This window comes from Vidua macroura, chromosome 9, assembly GCF_024509145.1.
Source record: "Vidua macroura isolate BioBank_ID:100142 chromosome 9, ASM2450914v1, whole genome shotgun sequence".
NCBI classification, from domain to species: Eukaryota; Metazoa; Chordata; class Aves; order Passeriformes; family Viduidae; genus Vidua; species Vidua macroura.
This window is the reverse complement of record NC_071579.1, coordinates 7,692,098-7,714,184: the sequence shown is the minus strand read 5'-3', so window position 1 is coordinate 7,714,184 and position 22,087 is coordinate 7,692,098. Positions and strand designations below refer to the sequence as shown.

The following is a 22,087-nucleotide window of genomic DNA, read 5'->3' as shown; positions in this document are numbered from 1 at the left end:
TCACTTTCATAGAATGTTATTGGACAGATGTTGGTCTTCTCTGATGCTTGTTTTCTCTCTGCTTATGTAAAACTCAGTTACTTCAAAGCGTGGGTTAAAGAGGCATGTTTAAAAGCTGGATTTAAAGTATCAAACTTGAGCCTGAATTATTTTCTTATCCAAAACACCCCCAAAAAGTCAAGTTCTGACAGGTAAATGAATGCAGGGTGGTGCCAGTCCAGGTCATTTTTACTGCGAGCTCCAACTGCAGACATCCAAGTCTGAATCTTTCATTGAATTCTTTATTTAATTAAAGCCAGATATTAATTGTAGTTTAGAGTTTACTGTAATGATAATTTCAGGTATTTTAGAATTCCCATGCTATAGTATTATCCTTTATGTAGACTGATTCTGCTTTCCTGAGCAAAGCTAGATTTCTAACAGGCAGGAAAGGTGGAGAAGGGCTGTCAGTGCACATCCAGATGAATTTAAGTCTATATCAAGTATGGATCTTATCAGCTCAGGTCTATCGCTGAGCCCAGCAGAGCTTACAGAGAAAGCCCTGCTCAGGTCATTTCACGTTCCCAGTCTATTTTCCTGATGGACGCATCCACACTATTGTGGTGTAGAAGAAAAGTTTCACTGGGCTGTGAAGTTGAAAGGATGAATTCTCCGCACTTCTCTGAAATCATTGTTTCAAAGCTCCATCATCCAGCCCCTGGCTCGTTGAAAGAACCTTTTTATTTTTGTCGATCCTTTATTTTATAGCCCCTGCAATGCTGGGGTTACACTTGCTGTGTTTAAATACCACTGCTGGGTGTTCTCATTTTTGTGTGCAGGCACCGAGGGCGCTGAGGCAAGGCGGGAGCAGCAGGAGAGGCAGCAGGAGAGCAGCCAGGAGAGCTGGGTGCAGCGCATGCTGATGGCCCTGGTGGGGGACAGCGCCCTGTTCAACACGCGCGAGGGCCGCGCTGGCAAGGTGCACAACTTCATGCTGGGGCTGAACCTCAACAGCTGCTACCCCCTGTCCCCTCTGGCAGAGCTGCTCACCCAGGAGTCCCTGGAGGAGGAGGAGCCAGCAGCAGTGGCAGGTCAGTTCCCAGCACGCTGGTGCTGTGCGTGGTTATTAATGAAGGCAGAGGCAGCGAGTTCCCGGCATGGTACCATCACACCAGGAGGGCCACAACAGCACCGTGGGCATTGTCCAGCAGTGGAGCTTGTGAGGGGACTGGGGGGCTCAAAGGGCACCACACAGTGACTCCTGACTGCTCCCTGCCCTGTCCCTTGGCACACTGTGTGGAGCAGCCACTGGAGGGACAGTGGCTCTTGGTTTGGCAGAAGGGGACCAAACTGCTTTTGTGTATGGTGCCCTTTGTTACATCCGCTTTCTCACTGTCTTGGCCTTCTCCAAAGGGTATCCAGGGTGTTCCTTGGCTCTTATTGATGCTAAGCCTGCTGGTGGAAATTAAACCTTTCCTTGTTCTCCTGCAGGGCTTCCCTGTTGCAAAACCTTTGTAGCTCATCTGCTGTCTTTGTCTTTTGAAAAACCCCTGGAGGCAACACATTTCTTCACTTGTAGGATCACAGAATCAGTGAATTTTGGAAGGGACCCACCAGGATCATGAGTCCAACCCCTGTCCCTGCCCAGACACCCCAACAATCCCACCCTGTGCATCCCTGGGAGCGTTGCCCAAACCCTCCTGGAGCTCTGGCAGCCTCGGGGCCGTGCCCATTCCCTGGGGAGCCTGGGCAGTGCCCAGCACCCTCTGGGGAAGAACCTTTCCCTGAGCTCCAGCCTGACCCTGCCCTGGCCCAGCTGATAGATTCTTACTTTGCTTGCACCATGTTCTTGCCAGTGTGAATCCACCTGACAAACCACTCCCATTCCAGGGTCCCTGATGTGCAGGTGCACCTATATTTCATGTTGGCTTAAACAAGAATGCTGATAGAGGATAAGAATTTCAGAAAAATATGAATTTGCAAAAGAAGTTCAAAGTCTTCCCTCACTCTGTGAGGGATGTGGTGTGCAGAACTGTCACTGTGAAGAATAATTGTGTTTGGTTAGGATTTTGGAGCCTTTGCCTTAGTGTTCACTGCAGTCTGCTCAGTGAAGGCAGTTAACTTCTTGGTGTTCTTCTGGCACTGGAAGTGTCCAAGCCCAGGCTGGACAGGACTTGGAGCAACCTGGGATAGTGGAAGGCGTCCCTGCCCATGGCAGGGGATGGTCCTGAGCTGTCTTCAAGGTCTTTTCCAACCCATCCTATGATTCTGTGATCCATCAAGCAAAGAACCACTACACCTCTCTGAAGGGGATGTTCCCTCCAGGCTGTTCCTCCCAGCACAGCCCTCCCAACTATCCCTGGTGACAGCACCATTCTCCTCAGCCCTCATTTCCTATTCAGAGGAAGGAGATTGTCTCAACTGCTCATTAAGCAACAGTAAATACCTGATGTCATTTAAAAGCTTAAGTAGCAGCCCTGCTCTAATGTGTATTTGTTAATGTAACAAATCCCTTACAGGGCTTGAAGAGTAATTTCCATCTGGACGCCACTTTCTAAATATTTCTGTCATCTCAGAGGTGTTTACAACTGGGTAGTCTTAATATTTATAGTACTTAGAAAAGAGGGAGGAAAGTGGATAGGAAATTTATGGTTGGAAAAAATGACAGTTGATGAGAATTTTGCATAATTAAGATACGTGGATAGTCTTCAGAATTAACTGTCAACTTCCTGGGATTTGATTTAGATGGAAATAAAATGCTGGTTTGACAGATCTCTGCACCTCTGACACAATTACTTCGGAGTGCCTGAAACTTCTGTGGGTTAAAATGGGAAAAGTTTGACATGACTGCAATTTTTTGCTGTTAGCCAAAGCCCACATTCATAAACCTGCAGTTACAACTCAGATCTGACAGCTATGAGTGGTTGCAATATTATAGTCAAGAATAGTTTAAAACCCCTTGAAATGTCAGTAGTTAATAGAAAATGTAATCATTCAGTAGTATGATGAGTGTATCCACATTTTAATGCTGTGAATTTTCCTAATATGTGGAAGAGCTGAGGAGCCCAAAGGCACAGCTGGAAAGGAGACTGTGGTGTAAAATTTAAATCCTTAGATTACTGTGGCACTGGATGCATTTAAGCTGTGCATATTTATTCCTAGCACTGGCAGTTTACCTGTCAGCTTGAGTGCAGAGGGAAGTCTGTATTGCTTTAAGACTTACTCTCCTTTATTGCCATACAGTCCAAAGGAGAAATAAGTGAATCAAAAAGGATATCATAATGCTTTCCATCTCCAGTTGTCCCAAACCCTCTGCAGAGGATGAGCTGTGGCTGATCTAGGGCAATCTTACAGTCATTGCTGAGGATTGAATTTAGGGTCTGCAGTGCCTGCAGCAGAGATCCCAGCTGCTTGGTCTGGAAGTAAAGCCCTTGGCTTTGCTTTTCCACAGATTCTATTTGTGGAGATAATGCTAAACATTTTCTTATTTCATCAGGAGTGATTTCATTCTGAACTCAGAGTTGTTCTGTTTCTTTTCTTGATGTTACAACACACCAGAATGATTTGAGAAAATGCCAAGTGCATAACAATGGGGAAAAATAACCCCTAATCCCTGCTTCCTTACTTCAGTATTTATGGAAACAGTTGTAGTAGATGGACGTCAGTAGCAAGTGCCCTTCTGATCTGCCCTCCTCCCACTGGAGCTGTGGCAGATTTGGTCTCTAGGACGTGCCCTCTATGATTTCGTAACAAATATCTGTCTGTGTATCCCATTGCTGGGAAGCTGACAGGACTGAGCTGGCTAAACATGGAGCTGGGCTGGTAAACACAGACCCATGGAGTTGTTAAGGCTGGAAAAAGCCTTTAAGATCATCAGGTCCAACCATCAACCCAGCACTACCACTAAACCCTGTCCCAAATTTTCCTCCCATTTTCTCCCAGTTTGCTGTTTGATGGACTGAAAGGTGCTGGTAATAGGAATGCATCTTTCCTAAAAGGCTGAAAAGTCATGTCCCAGGCTCTGGGATTCTGGGATTCTATGAAGACTGTGATTACTAAAACCCATTTATATGGCTGTTATAAATTTATCGACAACATGAAGACATTTTCTCCTTTAAAATATAATAAGATTATTTTGATAAATTTGATTTTAGGGTCATGAGGGCTGTAAGCAAGAGGATCCATCTCGTTCTTCAGTGTTGGGAGGAAGTTTGTGTGGCAGTAATAACACTCCCATCACAAACACTGTTATAGCTGATGCTGTTCCTGATTAAAGGATCTTTCAAATTCAATTTTTGAAACATAAGAAAAGATGAAACTTGAGAAAAAATATTTTTGCAATTCCTTAGAAGTTCTAGTGAAAACAAGGGTTAAATTATACTTGACATGTTTTCTATAAACAAGAAGAGGAAAACCAGATTGGTCTACTTGTGCTAAAGAGAACTGTAGTCATTGTGGGTTTTTTACTGTTTTTTAAAATTTTTATGAATTTGATAAATACTGATACATTTTCTTTCACTTATGCTAATTTATGATTATGAAATACATCTAGTTCTAAAATAGGTTTATAAACACACTTAGCCCTTTAACAATATGCAGTGATTTAAACTGTTCTCTCCTTTAGAAATCAAGGCAAATAGTGGGAAATTGGTGCCTTATTATTTAGAAAAGAGTCCTCTTATAAATAACAACAGAAATAAAAAATGAAATAATCTGTTTTAAGATTTTGTTTGGTCCTCACAACATGTTGCTCCTGAAATGACAGGGACAAGACTTACAGTTATTTTTTATAGATTTTCTTTGCTTCAAAAATACCATTTTTTCCCCCAGATTACTATAAGTGTCAATAAGTAGGTGCCAGAAAATTCAGTTATAGCAGAAATAGTTTCATTTTTCTATCCAGCATTCCTTACATTACACTGCCCTCTACAGATATGAGCATTAGATTTTTTGGTGAAAAACAAAACCATGCACTGGAAATATTTGTAAGAACAAGAAAAGACTGTTGGGGGAAAGTTTTTAATTACAGCAGGGATAGTTTAGTAGTGTCCAGACACTTTCATTTTCCTAGTGTCCAGAGACCTGGACAAGTGTGAAGACACCCAGGGAAAATGGATTGGTTTTTCCTGAGCTGTACCTGAGAGAATGTTGGGGTTAGAGGGAAACATCATCAGGTTGGGCTTAGAGAAAAGAGTGGTGGATACCACAGTGGGACAGCACCAGCAGCAAGTGGCTGGCAGGGAATTCTGTCCAGTGCCTGAATTAGGGATATGGGTCACTATTTCTCTTTGTTCCTGCTGGAGTGGTGAGTGTGAGGTCATCAGGTCTGGTGCAGGTTGGAAAACAAGATCTGATAGTCCCAATTTAATGAGCAGAAACAGACACTGACAAGTGTCACAGGAGGGCAGAGCCACATTGAGGATTTCTGGGTAAATTTGGGAGAGCTAGGAAGGATGTGGGATTGGGAAGGAGCCTGGGGGAATAGGTTTGGATAGGGGTTGTAGGGCACTGAGGGGTTCACAGAATATAAGGGTTGGAAGACCTCTGGAGATCACCCAGTCCAACCCCCTGCCCAGGCAGGGTCACCCAGAGCAGGTGACACAGGGGCACGTCCAGAGGGGTTTGGGATGTTTCCAGACAGGGAGACTCCATTCCCCAGGCAGCTGTTCCAGGGCTCTGCACCCTCCAAGGGAAGAAGTTCTTCCTCGTGTTGAGGTGGAGCTTGTTGTGTTTTAGTTTATGGCCATTGCTCCTCATCCTGTCACTGGCATCACTGAATAGAGTCTGGGGCCATCCTCTGACACCCCAATATGTCTCTTGACATACACTGTGCAGGTCAAATTCCATGCTCTCCCCAGAACCTGGGAAGCACTGGAAAGCTCATCAGAACCTCAGTTCTTAACTCAGATGTCCCTGCTTGGTTTGGTTTTCCCGTGTTCCACGCAGATCCTGACGAGTTTGAGAGGATCTATGAGCCCCTGGATGTGAAGAGCAAGAAGATCCACATTGTGGACAGTGGGCTGACCTTTAACCTGCCCTACCCGCTCATCCTAAGGCCCCAAAGAGGTGTGGATCTCATCATCTCCTTTGATTTCTCAGCCAGGCCAAGTGATTCCAGCCCTCCTTTCAAAGTAAGTGACACAGACCCTTCCTGCCTTCAGGAGTTCAAGGTGACTCGGTTCTATTCCTCATGGTCCCAGAAAGGTCTTGGTGCTGTTGTATCTACATCTTTGGAATATTTCTTTCCACGTCAAGGCAGAATATTGCCCTGTGCCTCAGTTCCTGTTTGCATGCCTTCATGAGGCAACTGGCACAAAGAGGGATAATGAGCTTGCTTTGAAGCAGGAGCTCGGTTGTTTTTATGGAAGTTTTGCTTTGGCACTGATTGCAGAGTTTTATTTTCTGTCAGAATTAAACAATTAAGTCATTTTCCCCGCCGTAGTCTCCCTCCGCCCAGCTGCTCTCCTCTGTGTGTTGTGATGTAAATGGATGGTTTCGTGTCATCATCTCGCAGAAATGCATCATCTCAGGATTGCTAAATAAATAACCTTTTGGAATCAGGGCTAACTGTTCATTTACATCTCACCAGGATAATCCCAGCACTGGTTTAAGTGGAACTCTTACATCCATCCAGCCCAGAGTAAAACAGCAACAGGAGAACAGGGAGTAAATGCCACGGCTGCTTTCTGCAGCAGGTGTGGAAAGCACAGCTGTCAGTCTGTACAACCTGCACATCCACACAGCTCCAGCTGATCCCAAAGCCTTTACATGGATCATTTTGGTAACTGCTACAGAAAAACCAGCACTTCAGAGACTGCTGTGAGCTTCTCACTTTGTGCTGTGGTTTAGTGGGCATGGTGCGATTTGGTTGTGTGTGATCTTAGAGGTCTTTTCCAACAGTACTGATTCTACCATCCTCAAAAAAGAGTAATTTATTTCAAACTCAAATGGATTTTTAAAATTATTTTTAAGGGAACTCAGAAAACATTCCTGTTTGAGAAACAACTGGCATTCCTTGTTGCTTTACAGACAAATTTCAGTTAGAACAAATGGAGAATTCTTTTTCTGCAGCTGTTATGGAGTGACAAAACTCACAAAACAACATTAGAAAACAACAGCAGTAGCAAAATGAGCTTGAGATCAGTGCTGCCAACTGCAAAGCCAAATTACAGGAGAATAAAAAGAAGAAATTCCTGTAATCTCTAGATCTCTTGGGGCTACTGGGGAGAATAGAGCACTGAAAAGACTTCCTAGTGCTTGAGACCCTTTGTTTTTCTTTAAATAACTGAATCCCAGAGTCTGTTTTTTCCTTTAATATTCTATTTGCATAAGAATATATCTCCTTTTTTTGTCAAGAGTGTTTGCTCCAGCAGCTAAATTTGCTGACACAGCACTGCCATTGCTTCTGAAACATCTTTTTCCTCCCTTTTTTAACATTCCACAGGTGGAGTCCATGCAAAGGGCTGTATATGGTCACCCCTGCTACCCTTAGCATTCTGTCATTGCAAGCTGCAATTTTCTGGATTGTTTTGGGGGACATGGAGAGATTAGTGAGCACTCAAGTGGCATCCTGAAGGTTTTTCTCTAAACCATCATTTTCAAAATGCAAAAAATTCCTTAACACGATTAAAAAATGGTGGGAAAACTAGATGGTGCCTGAGGTTTTCCAGAAGCCTCTGTTGAAGGGAATTGTTTCTGGAGCACAAGTGGATGTTTGCTGAGACAGACACAGGTGTATTCCTGAGGCAGAGGACAGGAACAGGAACCAGTTCTGTCCCATTGGTGCATTGCAAAGAGCAAATGCCACTTCAGAAGTGGGCCTGTATCTATGGTAGCACTCTAATATTTTACTCAATGACTTGAGCCTTGGTTTACCATTTTACACCCACTATCTCTTAATCTCCCGCGTATCCAAAACAGTAGGCCAGAGAAGGGTCCTATTTCATTGAAAACCAAGATTAAAGATGTTTGACCTTCCCTCTCCTCCCTCTCTCACACCCTCATTACATGCTTCTGAGTCATTATTTACAAATTATCTTGTTTACTGGGTTGTCATGAGGAAAAAGAATCCTGTTTTCCAGAGCTCTCCACTCGGCGTGTTTTGAGAAACCCCTGAGTGTGGGGATTAATTCTGAGTACAACAATGCATGGCCTGGTGTTTAGGAGCTCTCAGTGGTTGCCACAGCACTGGTACTGCTTTGCAAAGTAAAATTATGGATGGTTTTTCCCTCACTGTCAGCTCTGTAAATTCACCCCCAGGTTTCTGGGGCAGACCACATTCCTTCCTGTGACTCATGTGGCAGGTGGTGGAGCCTGGGCAGGGTGAGTGAGGTGCTCAGTTGGTCCTGCTGGGTCATCAGTGCTGAGATGGACTTGATTAGTCCTGAGAACCACAGGGTGGTTTGGGCTGGAAGGGACATTAACCTCATCCCACCCCTGCCATGGCAGGAACACCTTCTGCAATCCCAGGGTGCTCCAAGCCCAATCCATCCTGGCCTTGGACACTGCCAGGGATCCAGGGGCAGCCACAGCTTCTCTGGGCACCCTGTGCCCACCCTCACAGGAAAGGATTTCTTCCCAATATCCCATCTAAACCTACTCTCTGGCAGTGGGAAGCCATTCCCCCTGTCCTGTCACTCCATCTCTTGGAAATTGTCTCTCTCCATGTTTCCTGTCGGCTCCTTCAGGCGCTGGAAGGTCACAATGAGATCACCCTGAAGCTTCTCCTCTCCAGGCTGCACCATCCCAACTCTCCCAGTCTTTCTTCCCAGCAGAGCTGCTCCTCTGGACTCCCTCCATGTCCTTCCTGTGTTGGAGACTTACTAATTTACAGATTACATTAACCACCCAACATGATCCCTGTCTCTGCACACCTCCTGCCTTTGCAGTGGAAGCTTTTGTGCACCTGAGTCTTTCTCCTCTTTCCAGGAAATCCTGCTGGCTGAAAAATGGGCCAAAATGAACAAGCTTCCTTTCCCCAAGATAGACCCCAACGTGTTTGACAGGGAGGGCATGAAGGAGTGCTATGTTTTCAAACCAAAGGACACCTCCTCGGAGAAGGACTGTCCAACCATCATCCACTTCGTGCTGGCCAACATCGACTTCAGGAAGTACAAAGCTCCAGGTGAGCTCACAATTCCTGATGCTGAATCCACCTGTTCCTCTGGAATCACTTGGTGGTTATGTACTAGGAATGTTTTACCTCTGAAACAACTCCAGCTTTATCTGTAGTCCTTAGGGAATTAATTCAAAGGAGCTGTTAAAAATAATAAAATCCTCAGCCCTAACATTTGGATGGAATTTTTGTATCTGTCCTGTGCAGGCGTTCCCAGAGAAACACAAGAAGAAAAGGATTTTGCAGACTTTGATATTTTTGATGATCCAGACACACCTTTCTCTACCTTCAACTTCCAGTATCCCAATGAGGCTTTCAAGAGGCTCCATGACCTCATGGAGTTCAACACCCTCAACAACATGGATGTAAGTATGGAGGGTTAAAGGGGCTGGATTGTTACAGGGGGAAGCGGGTGATGTGAGGAAAGCCCCAAATCTGCCCTACAGAAGGTACAGGGCTTTGCCTCAGTGTTTGCCTGATTTTCTCATTTGGTTCTTGCCTTGGTTTTGCCATTTTACAACCCCAAGCCATTCAGGATAGCTGAGCAAAGGGCACTGTTAAAGATGTAAACATGATATGCAGGACTTTATACTCAGGGTGTTTTTTTGGTCTAATTGGACAAAAAGGACACTGGAGGTTTTCTCTGAAGGAAATTTCTTTATCAGCTAACTCAGTAATAATTATTTGTAATTGATAGTGAAACATGACATCATGATCCCAACATCTGTGGAGTGACAAGTGTAATGACCATCCCAGATAAAGATACAGGGGTTTTAATCAATATAGTGAAGAAAACTTGTTATATCAGCACAAAGGAAATAAAAGTGAAGATTTAATCTTTCTCAACATAATAATTACTTTCTACATCCTTGAAATATGGGTTTTTCTCAATGTTTGGATTTACATTTCTGAGTTTCACTAGGGCTTTTTAAATACTGTATATTTTTGTGTGACTTCTTTGGTGTTAGTGGCCTCCCTCATATTTTTACTAACCACATTAAAATCAGTATTTTATACACTCAAGAAATACTATTTGTACTAAAACTCGTTGATCCCTCTGCTCAGTGATGGAGGGGAGCTAAAAGTGGGAGCAGCAGCTGTTAATGGGAGGAGGGGCTGTTTCTGTCCATTTCCAAGTGCTGAGATGTGAGTTCTGCTGCTGGCTGCAGGTGATCAAGGAGGCGATGATGGAGAGCATCGAGTACAGGAAGCAGAACCCCTCGCGCTGCTCCGTGTCCCTCAGCAGTGTGGAGGCCAGGAGGTTCTTCAACAAGAGCAACCTCAACAACAACCACACGTAGAGGCTGTGCCCCTGCCCTGCCCAGAAACTGCTCCTGCCTTTGGAACTGCAGGCAAAAGGACTGGAGTGGAGCATCCCTGCTCCTCTCAGGGCTGTGCAACACTCGTGAACACGTCTTCTTGTGAATGCTCACGTTCCTTGTACTGCTTTTATGAGAGATAAAAACATTTCAGTAGGTTGAGATCTTTGTTTTTAGAACTGTGGAATTAGTTGGAGATCATTGGGTTCAGTGTCTTTTTGTTTTCATATAAAATTGTAAACAATTGTTTTCTTTTGGGGGGGGTAATTTGATTTTAATTGATGTAAATTTGGCATAGCTTGAAGGGTAAGATGGAATTAGAAAAGAAAAATGAAATCCACTTTACTGCTATATGAGAATGTCTGTACCACTCAGCAAAAAACAAAACCTCTGATACTTTCTTTTTCTTATTTAATCCTCAAAATTACATTGCTTGAACTCTTGAGCTACTGGCAACCATGTGTTAAATTATTGTTTGTGTATTTCTGACCTGAATGTTTCTTCATGAATTGACAGTGATTTTGCATTTGAGCATGATTAAAACAACACATTTCTGCAAAGGGACAGTGGCAATGTTCGCTGGGGATTGGTAGAACGTGCCCAGGTAAGAATGTGAAGCCTTAAGGGCTATTTTAAACATATATTCTTAGTACTTTGAATAATGAAAGACCGTGCATAGAGAGAGATTATTTCAGTACCATCTCAACCAGTATTGCTGCAACCCTGCAAATGCACAGAAAATGCAGCTGCACCTCTGAAAACTTTAGTTGCTAAAATCAGTAAATCCCTGGGAAGGGAAATAATTACAGTGCATTTCTTTTAACAGCCACTGCACCAAAGAATCATGGAATGGTTGGGGGTGGAAGGGATCTTAAAGCTGATTTCATTCCACCCCCTGCCATAAGCAGGGACACCTCCCACTAGCCTAGGTTGGTCCAAGTCTACATGCAAAGTTGTGTGGTTAAATAACATTTCCTTTATTGATCAATAGGTTTTATTTCTGTTTGAGTTAGTGCATGTTTAAAATCAAGGGAGAAAATAAAAGTAACTTATCTTAGTGCTGCATAATTTAAACATTTTCCATAAATTCTGGAATATGGAAAGGAACTGGTACCATTATATTATTGTAATATTTTCTTTTAAATGTCGCCTTTCCTTTTGGTAATGTAATATTTGTATTTTTTATTTTATAATATGTACCTACTCTGTTTCATGGAAGAGTTTTATCAGCTTTATACAATTTATATTATCACAGTGTTACCAGATGATAAAAAATAAAACTATATTTGTCACCTGCTGTTTTCAGACAGTTTTATTTTGATAATTTGTGGGCTATTTTCAGTTTTTTTGTGAAGAGGTGTGGGGCAGCTCACAAGACTGACAGTGCACAGGATGAGTCTTTGCTGCCTTTAATCTTGGATTCCTTATAAAGCAGGGAAGTTCCATAGACATTATTAAAAATAATGTGGAAGGAGAATAATATTGCAGGAAAAACCTTCTTCTGACACACAATGTGACACCAACCACACAGAGTTTTCCCATACCTAGAAATGTGATCCTTTCTCATTTTCCCTCCCTTTAATCCAGGTTCTTCTGCTTTGTGTGTACAGTTTTTTTTCCCAACCCAGCGTGTGATCCCTAGGAGGCATAAAAAGGTGGATTTAGAGAATGAATTCTTTCAGGCTTCAAACATTACTGTAGGGGCAGCACATGAAGATCCTTCATGCCTGAAGGACATGGAAGTGCCACCCTGCACTGGTGAAGGGGGTGAAGCCTTGGGGATGAGCTCAGTTCCTGGAAAACAGCTCTGGTATGGTCTGGAAACCAGCTCTGGTGGGCCCTGGAAAAATGGCTGTTGTGGGCTGTGGAGAGCAGCTCTGGTGGGAAAACGGCTCTGGAAAACATCTCTGGTGTTCTCTGGAGAGTAGCTCTGGAAAACATCTCTGGTGTTCTCGGAGAGTAGCTCTGGTGGGCTCTGGAAAACATCTCTGGTGGTCTCTGGAGAGCAGCTCTAGTGTTGTCTGGAGAGCAGCCCTGGTGGGCCCTGGAAAACAGCTCTGGTGGGCTCTGGGACACCCAGCACTGAGGGTGGCCATGAGCATCTTTTCCTTGGGACCTTGGGTCAGGCTGCAGTGCTGGGATGGGCACAGGAAATCTCTGCCTGCCTTTTCCTTTACCAGCAGAAAGGAATGTTCAGAATAAATCCCACTGACCTGGGGTGCACTGGAGCTCCGGAGCGGTGGCCTTGGCGTGTTTGTGTTGGTGAGAAGAAAATGTGTTTTGGCAGGGCCTGGGGCTGCAGCCAATGCCCTTTTCCGTTCCCCTGGGCATGTTTTGTCTGTGGGATGACACCTGAGCACTGAGTGATGACCTGCAGAGCTGTTCCTACAGAGCACACAGAGCTGGTTTTCCAGGAGAGCTGCGTGTGCTCGTGAGTGGATGTGGGATCAAACACCAGATTGTGCAACCACTTGTGTTGACATAACAGGTCTTGCTCTGCTGCTCACTGGAAGCAAAGCGGAGCAGACGTTTCCTGGAGCTGTAAATTCACCCCTCACTGACTGCTGGCACCCGGGATGGACAGGTTTGTGTGGGGATGTGACTCACCCAGGAGGTTACACAGGGCCCTTCTCACACAGGGTGGGAGGCCGGGGCTCTGAGGGTTCCCAGGAATTCCCCATGGCAACACAAACACAGCGCTGCTGTGCACGCGAGGAACAGGCACTGGGGCGCAGCCAGGACACGGCAACTCCTTAACCTTTAGACAAACCAAACTCCACAGGAACAGGAATTCTTTGGTGGCTGTGTAACCCATGAGTGCCAGGCCTCACAAACCTGAAATCAGAGAACAAAGGTCAAGCCAAAAGATTCCCGGTTTTGTTAGGTTTTGTCAGGAGATGTTTGGGAACAGAACTCCCTGAGCAGGCAGCCAGGAGCTTGGAGAGACCCATGTGGTAGGATGGGCTTGGATGGACCAGCCAGGTCTGAGAAAGACGTGTGGAGAAACGGGGCACTGAAAGGGGAACCCCGGCTGCGATGGGGTCACTGGTGCTGGGCTGGGTCTGATGTCTGCAGAGGGAACTGTTCTGCAGCACCTGGGGCTTCCCTGCCACTCCATCTTCACCTGGAGCCAGCAGCCCATTCGTGAGGCCGGCCCGAGACCTGTCAGAAAAACCTCGGGGAATTTAACATCAAACCACCTTTATACTTAAATATTTTGTCTTTAATCAGTACAATGCTCTTCCAGTGTGTCCTCCTCAAAGGCTGTGGCCAAACTGGCCATAGAAACCTGGGAACCTTGAGGTGGTTTTGGCCTTTGTGTCTCTCTCAAACTGTCACCCAGGTACATTGTTTTAGGCAAGTCAAAACTGAGCAGGGAAAAACAGGCATCTTTGGGCTTATCTGAGTGTGAAACTGTAACTTGTGCCATTGAAGAATGAATTAGACTGGTAAAGCTACAGCTCCCTTCCCTGGCAGTGTACCAGGCCAGGTTGGACAGGGCTTGGAGCAACCTGGGATAGTGGAAAGTGACTGTGCCCATGGCAGGGGATGGCACTGGATGGGCTTTAAGGTTTCTCCCAACCCAAACCATTCCATGATTTTATGATTCTGTATCATTTATTTGGTGCTATTTTGTAATTTAGCTGCATTTCTGCTCCTCACCCAACTTTTTGGATGGACTGGGGGGATGGATGCTGGGCCAGCACTGACAGCAGGGGACACAGGACTTGTGCCAGGCAGTCTGTAAGTTCTGGGATGAGGAGGAGAACGTAGGAGAGACACCCTCTACATCCCGCTGGTGCTTAACACCTTCCAGACGTTTTCTCACAGCTCGTTTAGGGCGTGTGCTGGAAAACACAAACCGGAATTAACGCCACGGCTTTAAAAGAGATTGAGGGAAATGTTTCGCCAGCGTGTTTGGGAAGCAGAGACGCTGATGCTTTGCAGCTGTGGATTCAATGCAAATCCTTCTGGTCCGGTTTCACCAAACCCCAGGGATTTGCCTTGAGGGCATTTTTGTGTGACGGGTCAGCCCCTGCTTCTGGCATTAATTAATAATCCCAGGATGCTGCCAGCACAGAGAGACAGCCTGGAGGGCTGGGGTCGGGTCTGTGACGGGAAGGTCCCTCTGCTCCTCCTTTATAACTGCTCTGTCCCTTTATAACCCTGGGAGGAAGCTGTTTTGAACTGATGCTTTTTTGATCTTGCAGAAGTCCAGAAGTTAGTAATGCTTTTTAACTCTCATTTGCTGTTCCTCCCTCAGCTTCAAGCCTCTTTTAACACCTTGTTTTAAACCACGATTTAAACCCATTCTTAGGTAAAGAAATTTATTCCAAGGTGATACAGAACAGGTTTCAATAACCCACCAGACCACAAGCCTTTTGTGTCTTTTCTGTCTTTTTTTTCAAGAGCTGCCAGAAAACAAATTAGAGAATAATTTGACATCTGAAATCCACTGTGTCTTTATTGCTCACTTCCTTTTCTTTTATTTTGGAATCTTGGGATCATGGAATCATTAAGGTTGGGAAATACCTAACAGACCATCAAGTCCAACCACCAGTCCAGCACTACCACCAGGTTCAGCACTAGACCTGGTCCCCAAGTGCCACATCCACATGGTTTTTGAACACCTCCAGGGATGGGGACTCCACCACGGTCCATGACATGGCTGTGAGCTGGGGCAGCTGGAAGACCCAGCAGCAGGTGTGGGTGGTGTGAGGGAGCAATGTTTCAGTGTAAATTATTGGAAATACAGGAAATACAATCTTCTAGATGAAGAACACAGGTATTTATATAGTTAAATATATGTATTTAAAATTTATATTCAACTTATGAACTTTCATTGCTCAAGACCAAACCCACCCACTTTTCTTCTCGCCCCTGGGGGCCAGTGCACATTTCCAGATAAAGGAAATATTTAAAGTCCCAAAGATCATTGTCCTGCTGTTTGGTCCCTCTGTGAGGAAAGGGCAGCAGGGTTGGGGTTGGTCTTTGTGTTTGTAAATTATTTAGTAGCAGTGGCAAGGAAGGTGAGCTGTGAAAGCAGCAAAATGTGATGAGAGTGACCTAAATTTAATAAAATTATTAAAAACAGTGAGGATGTGAAAAGTAGTGAACACTGAGGGACACTGAGTTGCCTACTGTGGGCTTTATGCACTCCCAGAGTCAGAAAGCCTCTCTCTGTCCTGAAGGCTGCAGCCTCAGGTGTTTTGTACAGCACCCACTTTAATGTAGATGTTTTTCTTCCAGGCAGTGATAACTGCCCACAATATCACCCAAATTCCTATCAATCTGAGTGAAAATCTGAAGACACAGAGTTTAGTCTAACACTGGGTTTTAGACCATCCTTCTGCTGTGAGTTCTCCCTCTGCCCAACCAAGGCAGTTCTGAACTCTTGTAACCCAGGGCATGAGTGGTCTTTAATCAGTGTCTTATCGTTTTCCCTTTTTATTTCATGTTTTGTTTTAGAGCTTGTTATTGGTGCACTGATTTAAAAGGATTTAGCAGGAGAGATCTGGACTGGGCCAATGGCATGGCTGATACACAGAGTACAAAACAGGTCAGCAAATGTTACAGAATCACAGATGGGTTTGGGTTGGAAGGGAGCTTAAATTTCATCCAGTTCCATGGGCAGGGACACCTTCCCCTAGACCAGGGTGTTCCAAGCCCTGTCCAACCTGGCCTTGGACACTGCCAGGGATCCAGGGACAGCCACAGCTTCTCTGGGCACCCTGTGCCAGGGCCTGCCCACCCTCACAGGGAACAATTCCTTCCCAACATCTAATCTAGTGTTGGTGGAGCTGATTGAAATGAAATAACCCCCCCAGACCCTGTTTGATTCCTTAAACAGATGTTAATAGAAAGGAGAGGATGCCCAAAAGGGCAAGGTCCAAACCCAGCAGCCCCTTCTGTGTGTGTGGCTGGAAGGATGAGGCCAGAGCTCCTCCTATGGAGCTCCGTTTGGTGAAGTTTGTAAAATTCCAACATTTGTGTTGGAATTTTACAAATTCCATGTCAAATGTAAATGTAAAATGTAAAATTCCAACATTTGTGTTCTGCAGCGTGACCAAAGCCAACTCTCCTGCTCTCTTGTGTAATGTAATAAATGTCAGGTTGACAAATTCAACTTCATTGAAATAGTTTTTTATAATTGCCCGTGGTGTTGTAAGATGCACTTTACAAATATTTGTTGGCTTAAAGGATACTACTGAATCACTCTTCTCTGATGGCAAATCCTTGCAGTGGAAAACAGCCCTTGCTCATGTTTTCCCAGTTCCCTGTGTGGTGGGACACCGAGGAAAGATCTTACAAAACAGAGAACTTGGTGTTATGAATCCTCAGGTAATAGCCAAGCAACAATATTTCACCATCCAAATAAACACAGGGCGTTTAGGAAAAATAAAATTAATGTGAAGATCCAGCCTTTGCTTCCCAGCAGGAGGAGGACATAGAGCTCAAGTGGCTCCCAGATGGTGTCCTTGGCGTCCCCTTGTCCCCAGCCCACCTCACTGTGGGCTGAAGGTCTTTGGCAGAGCGATGTAACCCGGAGAGGGAAGGGCAGTCCTGGCAGCCAGGGGCTGCTCCCTGCAAAACCCGGGCAGTTCCAGCCTCCCTCAGCCCGCAGAGGTGAGAAAGCCCTTTGCCAGGCCATGCCCAAGTGATAAATGCTGTGATGTACAAGGCCAGTAAATGGGGATTTAATGATTCTTGACATTCCTCCTGGATGCACAAACAGCTTTTTGCAGGACATTAATACCAGGTGCCTCTGAGCAACCTGGCTGTCCCTCAGGCAACCTCTGTAACCAAATGTGTGGCTCAGGGACATCACAGTTCTTCAAGCTGCAAAAAAAGGTGATTAACCTTGGAGCAGAAATCATTTCAGTGGAAAACTGGACAGGTCTGAGTCGTCTCTTATAGGAAGGCTTAGCTGCCCATTTGTCATCAGATTTTCCTCAGCAATCTTACCCCAAAACTTGCTTTCATCTTCCTCTACTCTTCAGTGGCAATGCAGGAAAAATAATTGGAAGTCTTCTCTTTGCTTTTTTGCCTCAGAATTCTGTACATGGATACAAGACATTAATGACTGAATAGTTGAGCAGCTGTATGTTTTTGGGATTCTCTAGGTAAGTGTAAGGAAAACACGGAGAAGGCACTCTCAGTGCCTCTGTGCACTGAGCCCCCGAGTTTAACCCAGCCCCCTCCACCTGTGAGTGCTGTTCAAGGCTCTGAGTTTAGTTAGTTAATGCACAGTTAATTGCCAAGTGTTTTACACATTGATCCATTCACTTCCTAGGGGCTGTGGCTGTTAAAACCTTTGCCAGCCCATAGCTCATGTTATGAACAAGGACAACTGTGTGTAAAATCAAAAAGAAAATAAACCTCTGCATCTAAAAGTAGGAAAATCGAGATTTCTGATGATTTTGGGGTGCTAACAAACCAAGGGAGAGCTGCTGGCCCTTTCTCTTATCCAACAGGAGCTGTGGGAGTCAGTGAGTGCCCAGGAGAGACCTTGGCACTGTGGCTGGGAATGGCAGAGAGGGATACTCACGTGTCTCTCATATTTTGCTCTGTGCCCTATTGGTTTTCTTGCCTTTAGGTATTTTCAACTGTAAAGACCTAATAGATAAGTAGCTCATAAATTATTATTTATCACTCTGAGAAGGCAAGAAAGAAAATGAGACTCTTTACTTGGGCTTAATTTTAAACTGTAAGACTTTTAGATGCAGATAAGCACATACAATTATTTATAGCAGTTGTTCTTTAGAAATGACAGAGCCAACATAACATTCAAGATGTGTCAGATTTAACAACAAATTTTGGAAGAGTCCCTGTATTTTTGTGAGCTTTGGGTAGTGTCTTGGGTAATGTTTTCTGGGTGTGCTCTACTGCAGTACTTCATCTGCTGTGGCTGGCATTCCATACATTCATCCATAAAAATCCCAAAACAGTTTGGGTGGGAGGGACATTTAGGCTCACCTTGTTCCAACCCTCTGCCAGGGTTATCTTTTCCAGTGGATAAGATCTGTTGATTCACTGTTTTTAGAGGAAGACTCAGATGTAGTATAGAGCATTTACCTGTGCTGATGGTATGATGGGAGTGATGGGAGGTTTAATCTCAAACTTTTTTTTTTTTTTTTTTTTTTTTTTTTTTTTTTTTTTTTTTTTTTTCTTTTTTTTCCAGGAGCAAAAATTCCTGCCACTATTTCCTAAACTTAGTTACCCTTCTCTTCCATCTTTATGAATGTGAAAGTCCTGAGGTCACACATCCCACCACAGAGTGGTCTCTGGCACTTTTTTGCATTTTGTAAGCAGCAAGGGGAAATCTCAGGTTAAACATTTTCTGTGTCGGAATTCCATAGTGAGGGGACTCACACAGAGGCAGGGCTGGGGGAAGATCACTGGCACAGGGTGCCCAGAGAAGCTGTGGCTGCCCCTGGAAGTGTCCAAGGCCAGGTAGGACAGGGCTTGGAGCAACCTGGGCTAGTGGGAGGTGTCCCTGCCATGGCAGGGGGTGGAATGGGGTGAGTTCTAGGATCCCCTCCAACCCAAACCAGTCTGGGATTCTATGAAGAACAGGAGGAATGGAGGCACCAAGAAAGGAGAAGAAATTTCAGCACCTCTTGCCCACATTGCTATGGACATCTCTAACAGCCTGACTTCCATCAAAACACCACTGGAAGTCATCCAGCCTTTTTTTGTAGCCTCTGGCTGGCAGCACTTCCAAGCTCCCCGACCCTTCAGCCCAACAGGAGCACTAATGAGCCATCAGGTTTTTCCCAGGCGTGCACAGCATTGTTTTAAGTCTCCAAACCTGAACTAAACAAACTCTTCATTCCTTCTCAGTTAATATTTACTTGCACAAATGAGGCTGGATTACTTCCCAGTTTAGTTTGTAATCGTTACCTGCTTTATTTTGCCTTCCTGACAACGAATCACAGAATCCTGAGGCTGGAAGACACTCAAATACTGTAGCAAAGTGTGGCTCAGATCCATCAGGACTCTGATTAAGGACAGTTGTGCAGGGTCTGTATTTTTATCCAGAGCAACCTCTGTCCAGTTAGTGGCAAAATTTGTTTTGGAATTCAGCAAATTATCCACAATGATAATTGTTTTTAGGAACTCAAGGAACTTTTCAGAATTGTGTAAAAACTACAAGAAATATCTCCAAAAGTCATGAATTTGTAACAGGGAGAAATGTTAAAAATTAATTTAACACTTCCTTGGTTTAGAATTGATACAGGATATGTTTCTTTGATGTGAGAATTAAAAAAAGATCCCAAAGAAGACTTTGTTGTTACTCTGAAATGGACATGAATGGAAATTTTCAATGACAGTTCCTTCCAGCACTAAGCCAACCCTGGTTAGTGGCACTGTGGAAATGGGGTGGTTTCAGTGGGAACAAAATTGATGGAGTGGCCCAGAAGTCCAATATTTTTTTCTGTGTTTCCCCCTTGTAAGTTTAGTTAGATCCTGTGTTTGCAGCAAAGCTCCTATTTTGTTCCTTGTCTCCTAAAAAAAATTGTTTACTTGAAGCTCTGTCCAGGTTACCCTCCCAGCAGTGTTCAGCTGTCCCCTGTATGTTGTCCCTAAATCAGAATGACAATAATTATTAGGCAGATGCAGAAGCACAGGGGGGAAAATATGTAATTCCAGGCACTGTACATGTTTTTAGTTCTAGCAGGTGAGGTGTTTAAATTCAAATGTCATTTTTCAGGGAGTACTTTGAAGAAATTCAATGTTGCTCTGCTTGGCACTGAGAAGAAATGGTAAAAACAAATACAGAGTATGTAAGAGGCAGAAGAGGCTCCACAGGGTTCAGTACAGAATTTTTTTTTTTTTTTTTTTTTTTTTTAAGAGAGAGCTGTGAGGAATTATGGAATCACAGACTGCTTTGGATGGGAAGGGACCTCAAAGCTCCCCCCATTCCATGCCCCTGCCATGGGCAAGGACTCCTTCCACTGGACCAGGTTGCTCAGGGTCCCAATCTAGACTATTTTATTAAAGTGGTTAGAAGGTTGCTTAACTTTGGCTTCTTTCCCTTGGGTTTACAGGATGTCCTCCTTGCTAATTGCTATGTCCTTCATCAGTGTTCAGAAAGGCTGGAATACATCAGCCATAGAAATCTCAGCCCATAAGTTACAGCACTCAGTCAGTGACTGGGTACTCTGAAGTACTGGCTTATCAATTTCTCAGTGTAAATATTTTCCTTCTTTTTTTTGGTAAAAAAAAAAAAATCTATTTTTTAAATGCTTAAAATGTCTTGCCTCAGTGAAATCTCTTTGCAGTGAATTTAAGTGACAAACTTTACCCAGATTTTCCCCCCTTCTCTTTTTTTTTCTCTTTCAATGTGTTGCTGATCATCAATTTACATTTGTAACATGAAAGATCATGATTAGACTTGTACTTTGAGGTTTTTTCCTAATTCAATTAATTTCTACAGTAAAAGGTTTGTTTTTCTTCATTCAGTAGTTTGTGCTCAAAACATGGAAATTGAATATTCACTTCTCACTTTAAACCCAAGAGATTTTAGCTTAAGGAAACTTAAAAACACAATAGGGATTTTTACTATGGAATTTTGCAATTTACTCTGTTACAGTGTTCCTGTAAAGGGTGCATAAAACTGAAGCTGAGGCCAGGAGAAGGAGTCAAGTGTTGGTCTGCAATAAATGGATAGCAAAGATATGGAGAAAGAACAAATCGCTGATTTTGTGTGTGCACAGCACACAGCTGCAGCAACCTGAGCTCGGTGCTTGGAGCATGAGGAGCCCTGAAGGCTGGAAATGGAGGCTGGAAAGGGCTGATCCTCATTTTGTACAGTTTTTATAACCGTCCTGATGTGTGTTTTCCACCTGCCCTCCTCACCCTGGTGCTGCCTCGCCGTGCTGGACAGTGCCCCAGCACACGCCAGTCCCACGGGCAGCATCTCCTGGTTTCTGGGCGCCACCTCTTGGTGCTGGGACAGCTCCTCCGTTTGTGCTGGATATGGCACTGAGGGACTTGTGCTCAGATTTCTGTTCTCCAGCGAGGAAAGCCATGGATGTGAAGGGCAGCAGCTCATCTGAAACGTCCCTGCAGCAGCAGCTGCAAGTTTAGTACCACCACCCGGGGAAATGAGAAATACCTGCATCTCTGAAACCCATTCCAGACCTGCCCTTGTGAACGACACAGCTGTGAGCTGAAACGGATTGATAAACAGATTAATTTCATGTTTTGGGTCAGATGAGGTTTGTCCGGTTGGGTTTTGTTGCTGTTTTACTCCTTATATTGTTTTTGTGGGTTTTTTTAGCCCCCATTAGTAGCCCATACCAGATCTTCCAGAGAAACCCACTATATCCCATAGGGAGACTGTGGTATGAAGTGGAAACATCACAGGATGAGGTTCAGCATCCTGTTCATTAACTCACAGGTGCATTTCCCCGCTGCCTTTCCATCCATCCATCCATCCATGCTCTTGCACAACTGATTAAAGTTCCACTAACTGATTAAGACAATGCATTTGGGATTCTTTGTTGTTCTTGGGAAGGCAGATTTCCCAGGATGGTGCCAGCTGGAGTGGTTTAGTGTGGTATTCACATGCCCTCTGAACAGAGGGAGACTTAGCTTTCTCAGGATTTCTCCTGAGAGGAGCTGTGAGAGAAGCAGAGAAAAGAGAATCAAAACAATTCTTATCTCA

General features: G+C 44.4%; 1 protein-coding gene and 1 long non-coding RNA gene across 5 annotated transcripts in view; both read left to right on the top strand.

Moving 5' to 3' along the window:
• PLA2G4A (phospholipase A2 group IVA) overlaps window positions 1-11,674 on the top strand; it is a 70,659-nt gene extending 58,985 nt beyond the window's left edge. For all 3 annotated transcript variants that reach the window (XM_053985488.1, XM_053985486.1, XM_053985485.1), the window contains exons 15-19: window positions 819-1,070; window positions 5,926-6,110; window positions 8,908-9,103; window positions 9,302-9,459; window positions 10,264-11,674. In XM_053985488.1, the coding sequence (XP_053841463.1) occupies window positions 819-1,070; window positions 5,926-6,110; window positions 8,908-9,103; window positions 9,302-9,459; window positions 10,264-10,395 (923 nt within the window). In that variant the 3' untranslated portion in view covers window positions 10,396-11,674. The remainder of the gene's footprint in view (window positions 1-818; window positions 1,071-5,925; window positions 6,111-8,907; window positions 9,104-9,301; window positions 9,460-10,263) is intronic.
• A 677-nt stretch (window positions 11,675-12,351) lies between these two features.
• On the top strand, window positions 12,352-21,855 carry LOC128811504 (uncharacterized). Of its 2 annotated transcripts, none has more exons than XR_008438360.1 (4): window positions 12,352-12,997; window positions 15,883-15,973; window positions 17,467-17,537; window positions 21,011-21,855. It is a non-coding gene; the product is annotated as an uncharacterized LOC128811504 (long non-coding RNA). The 2 variants fall into 2 exon arrangements; XR_008438359.1 differs by having other exon boundaries at window positions 12,352-13,267.
• The last annotated feature ends 232 nt before the right edge of the window (window positions 21,856-22,087 follow it).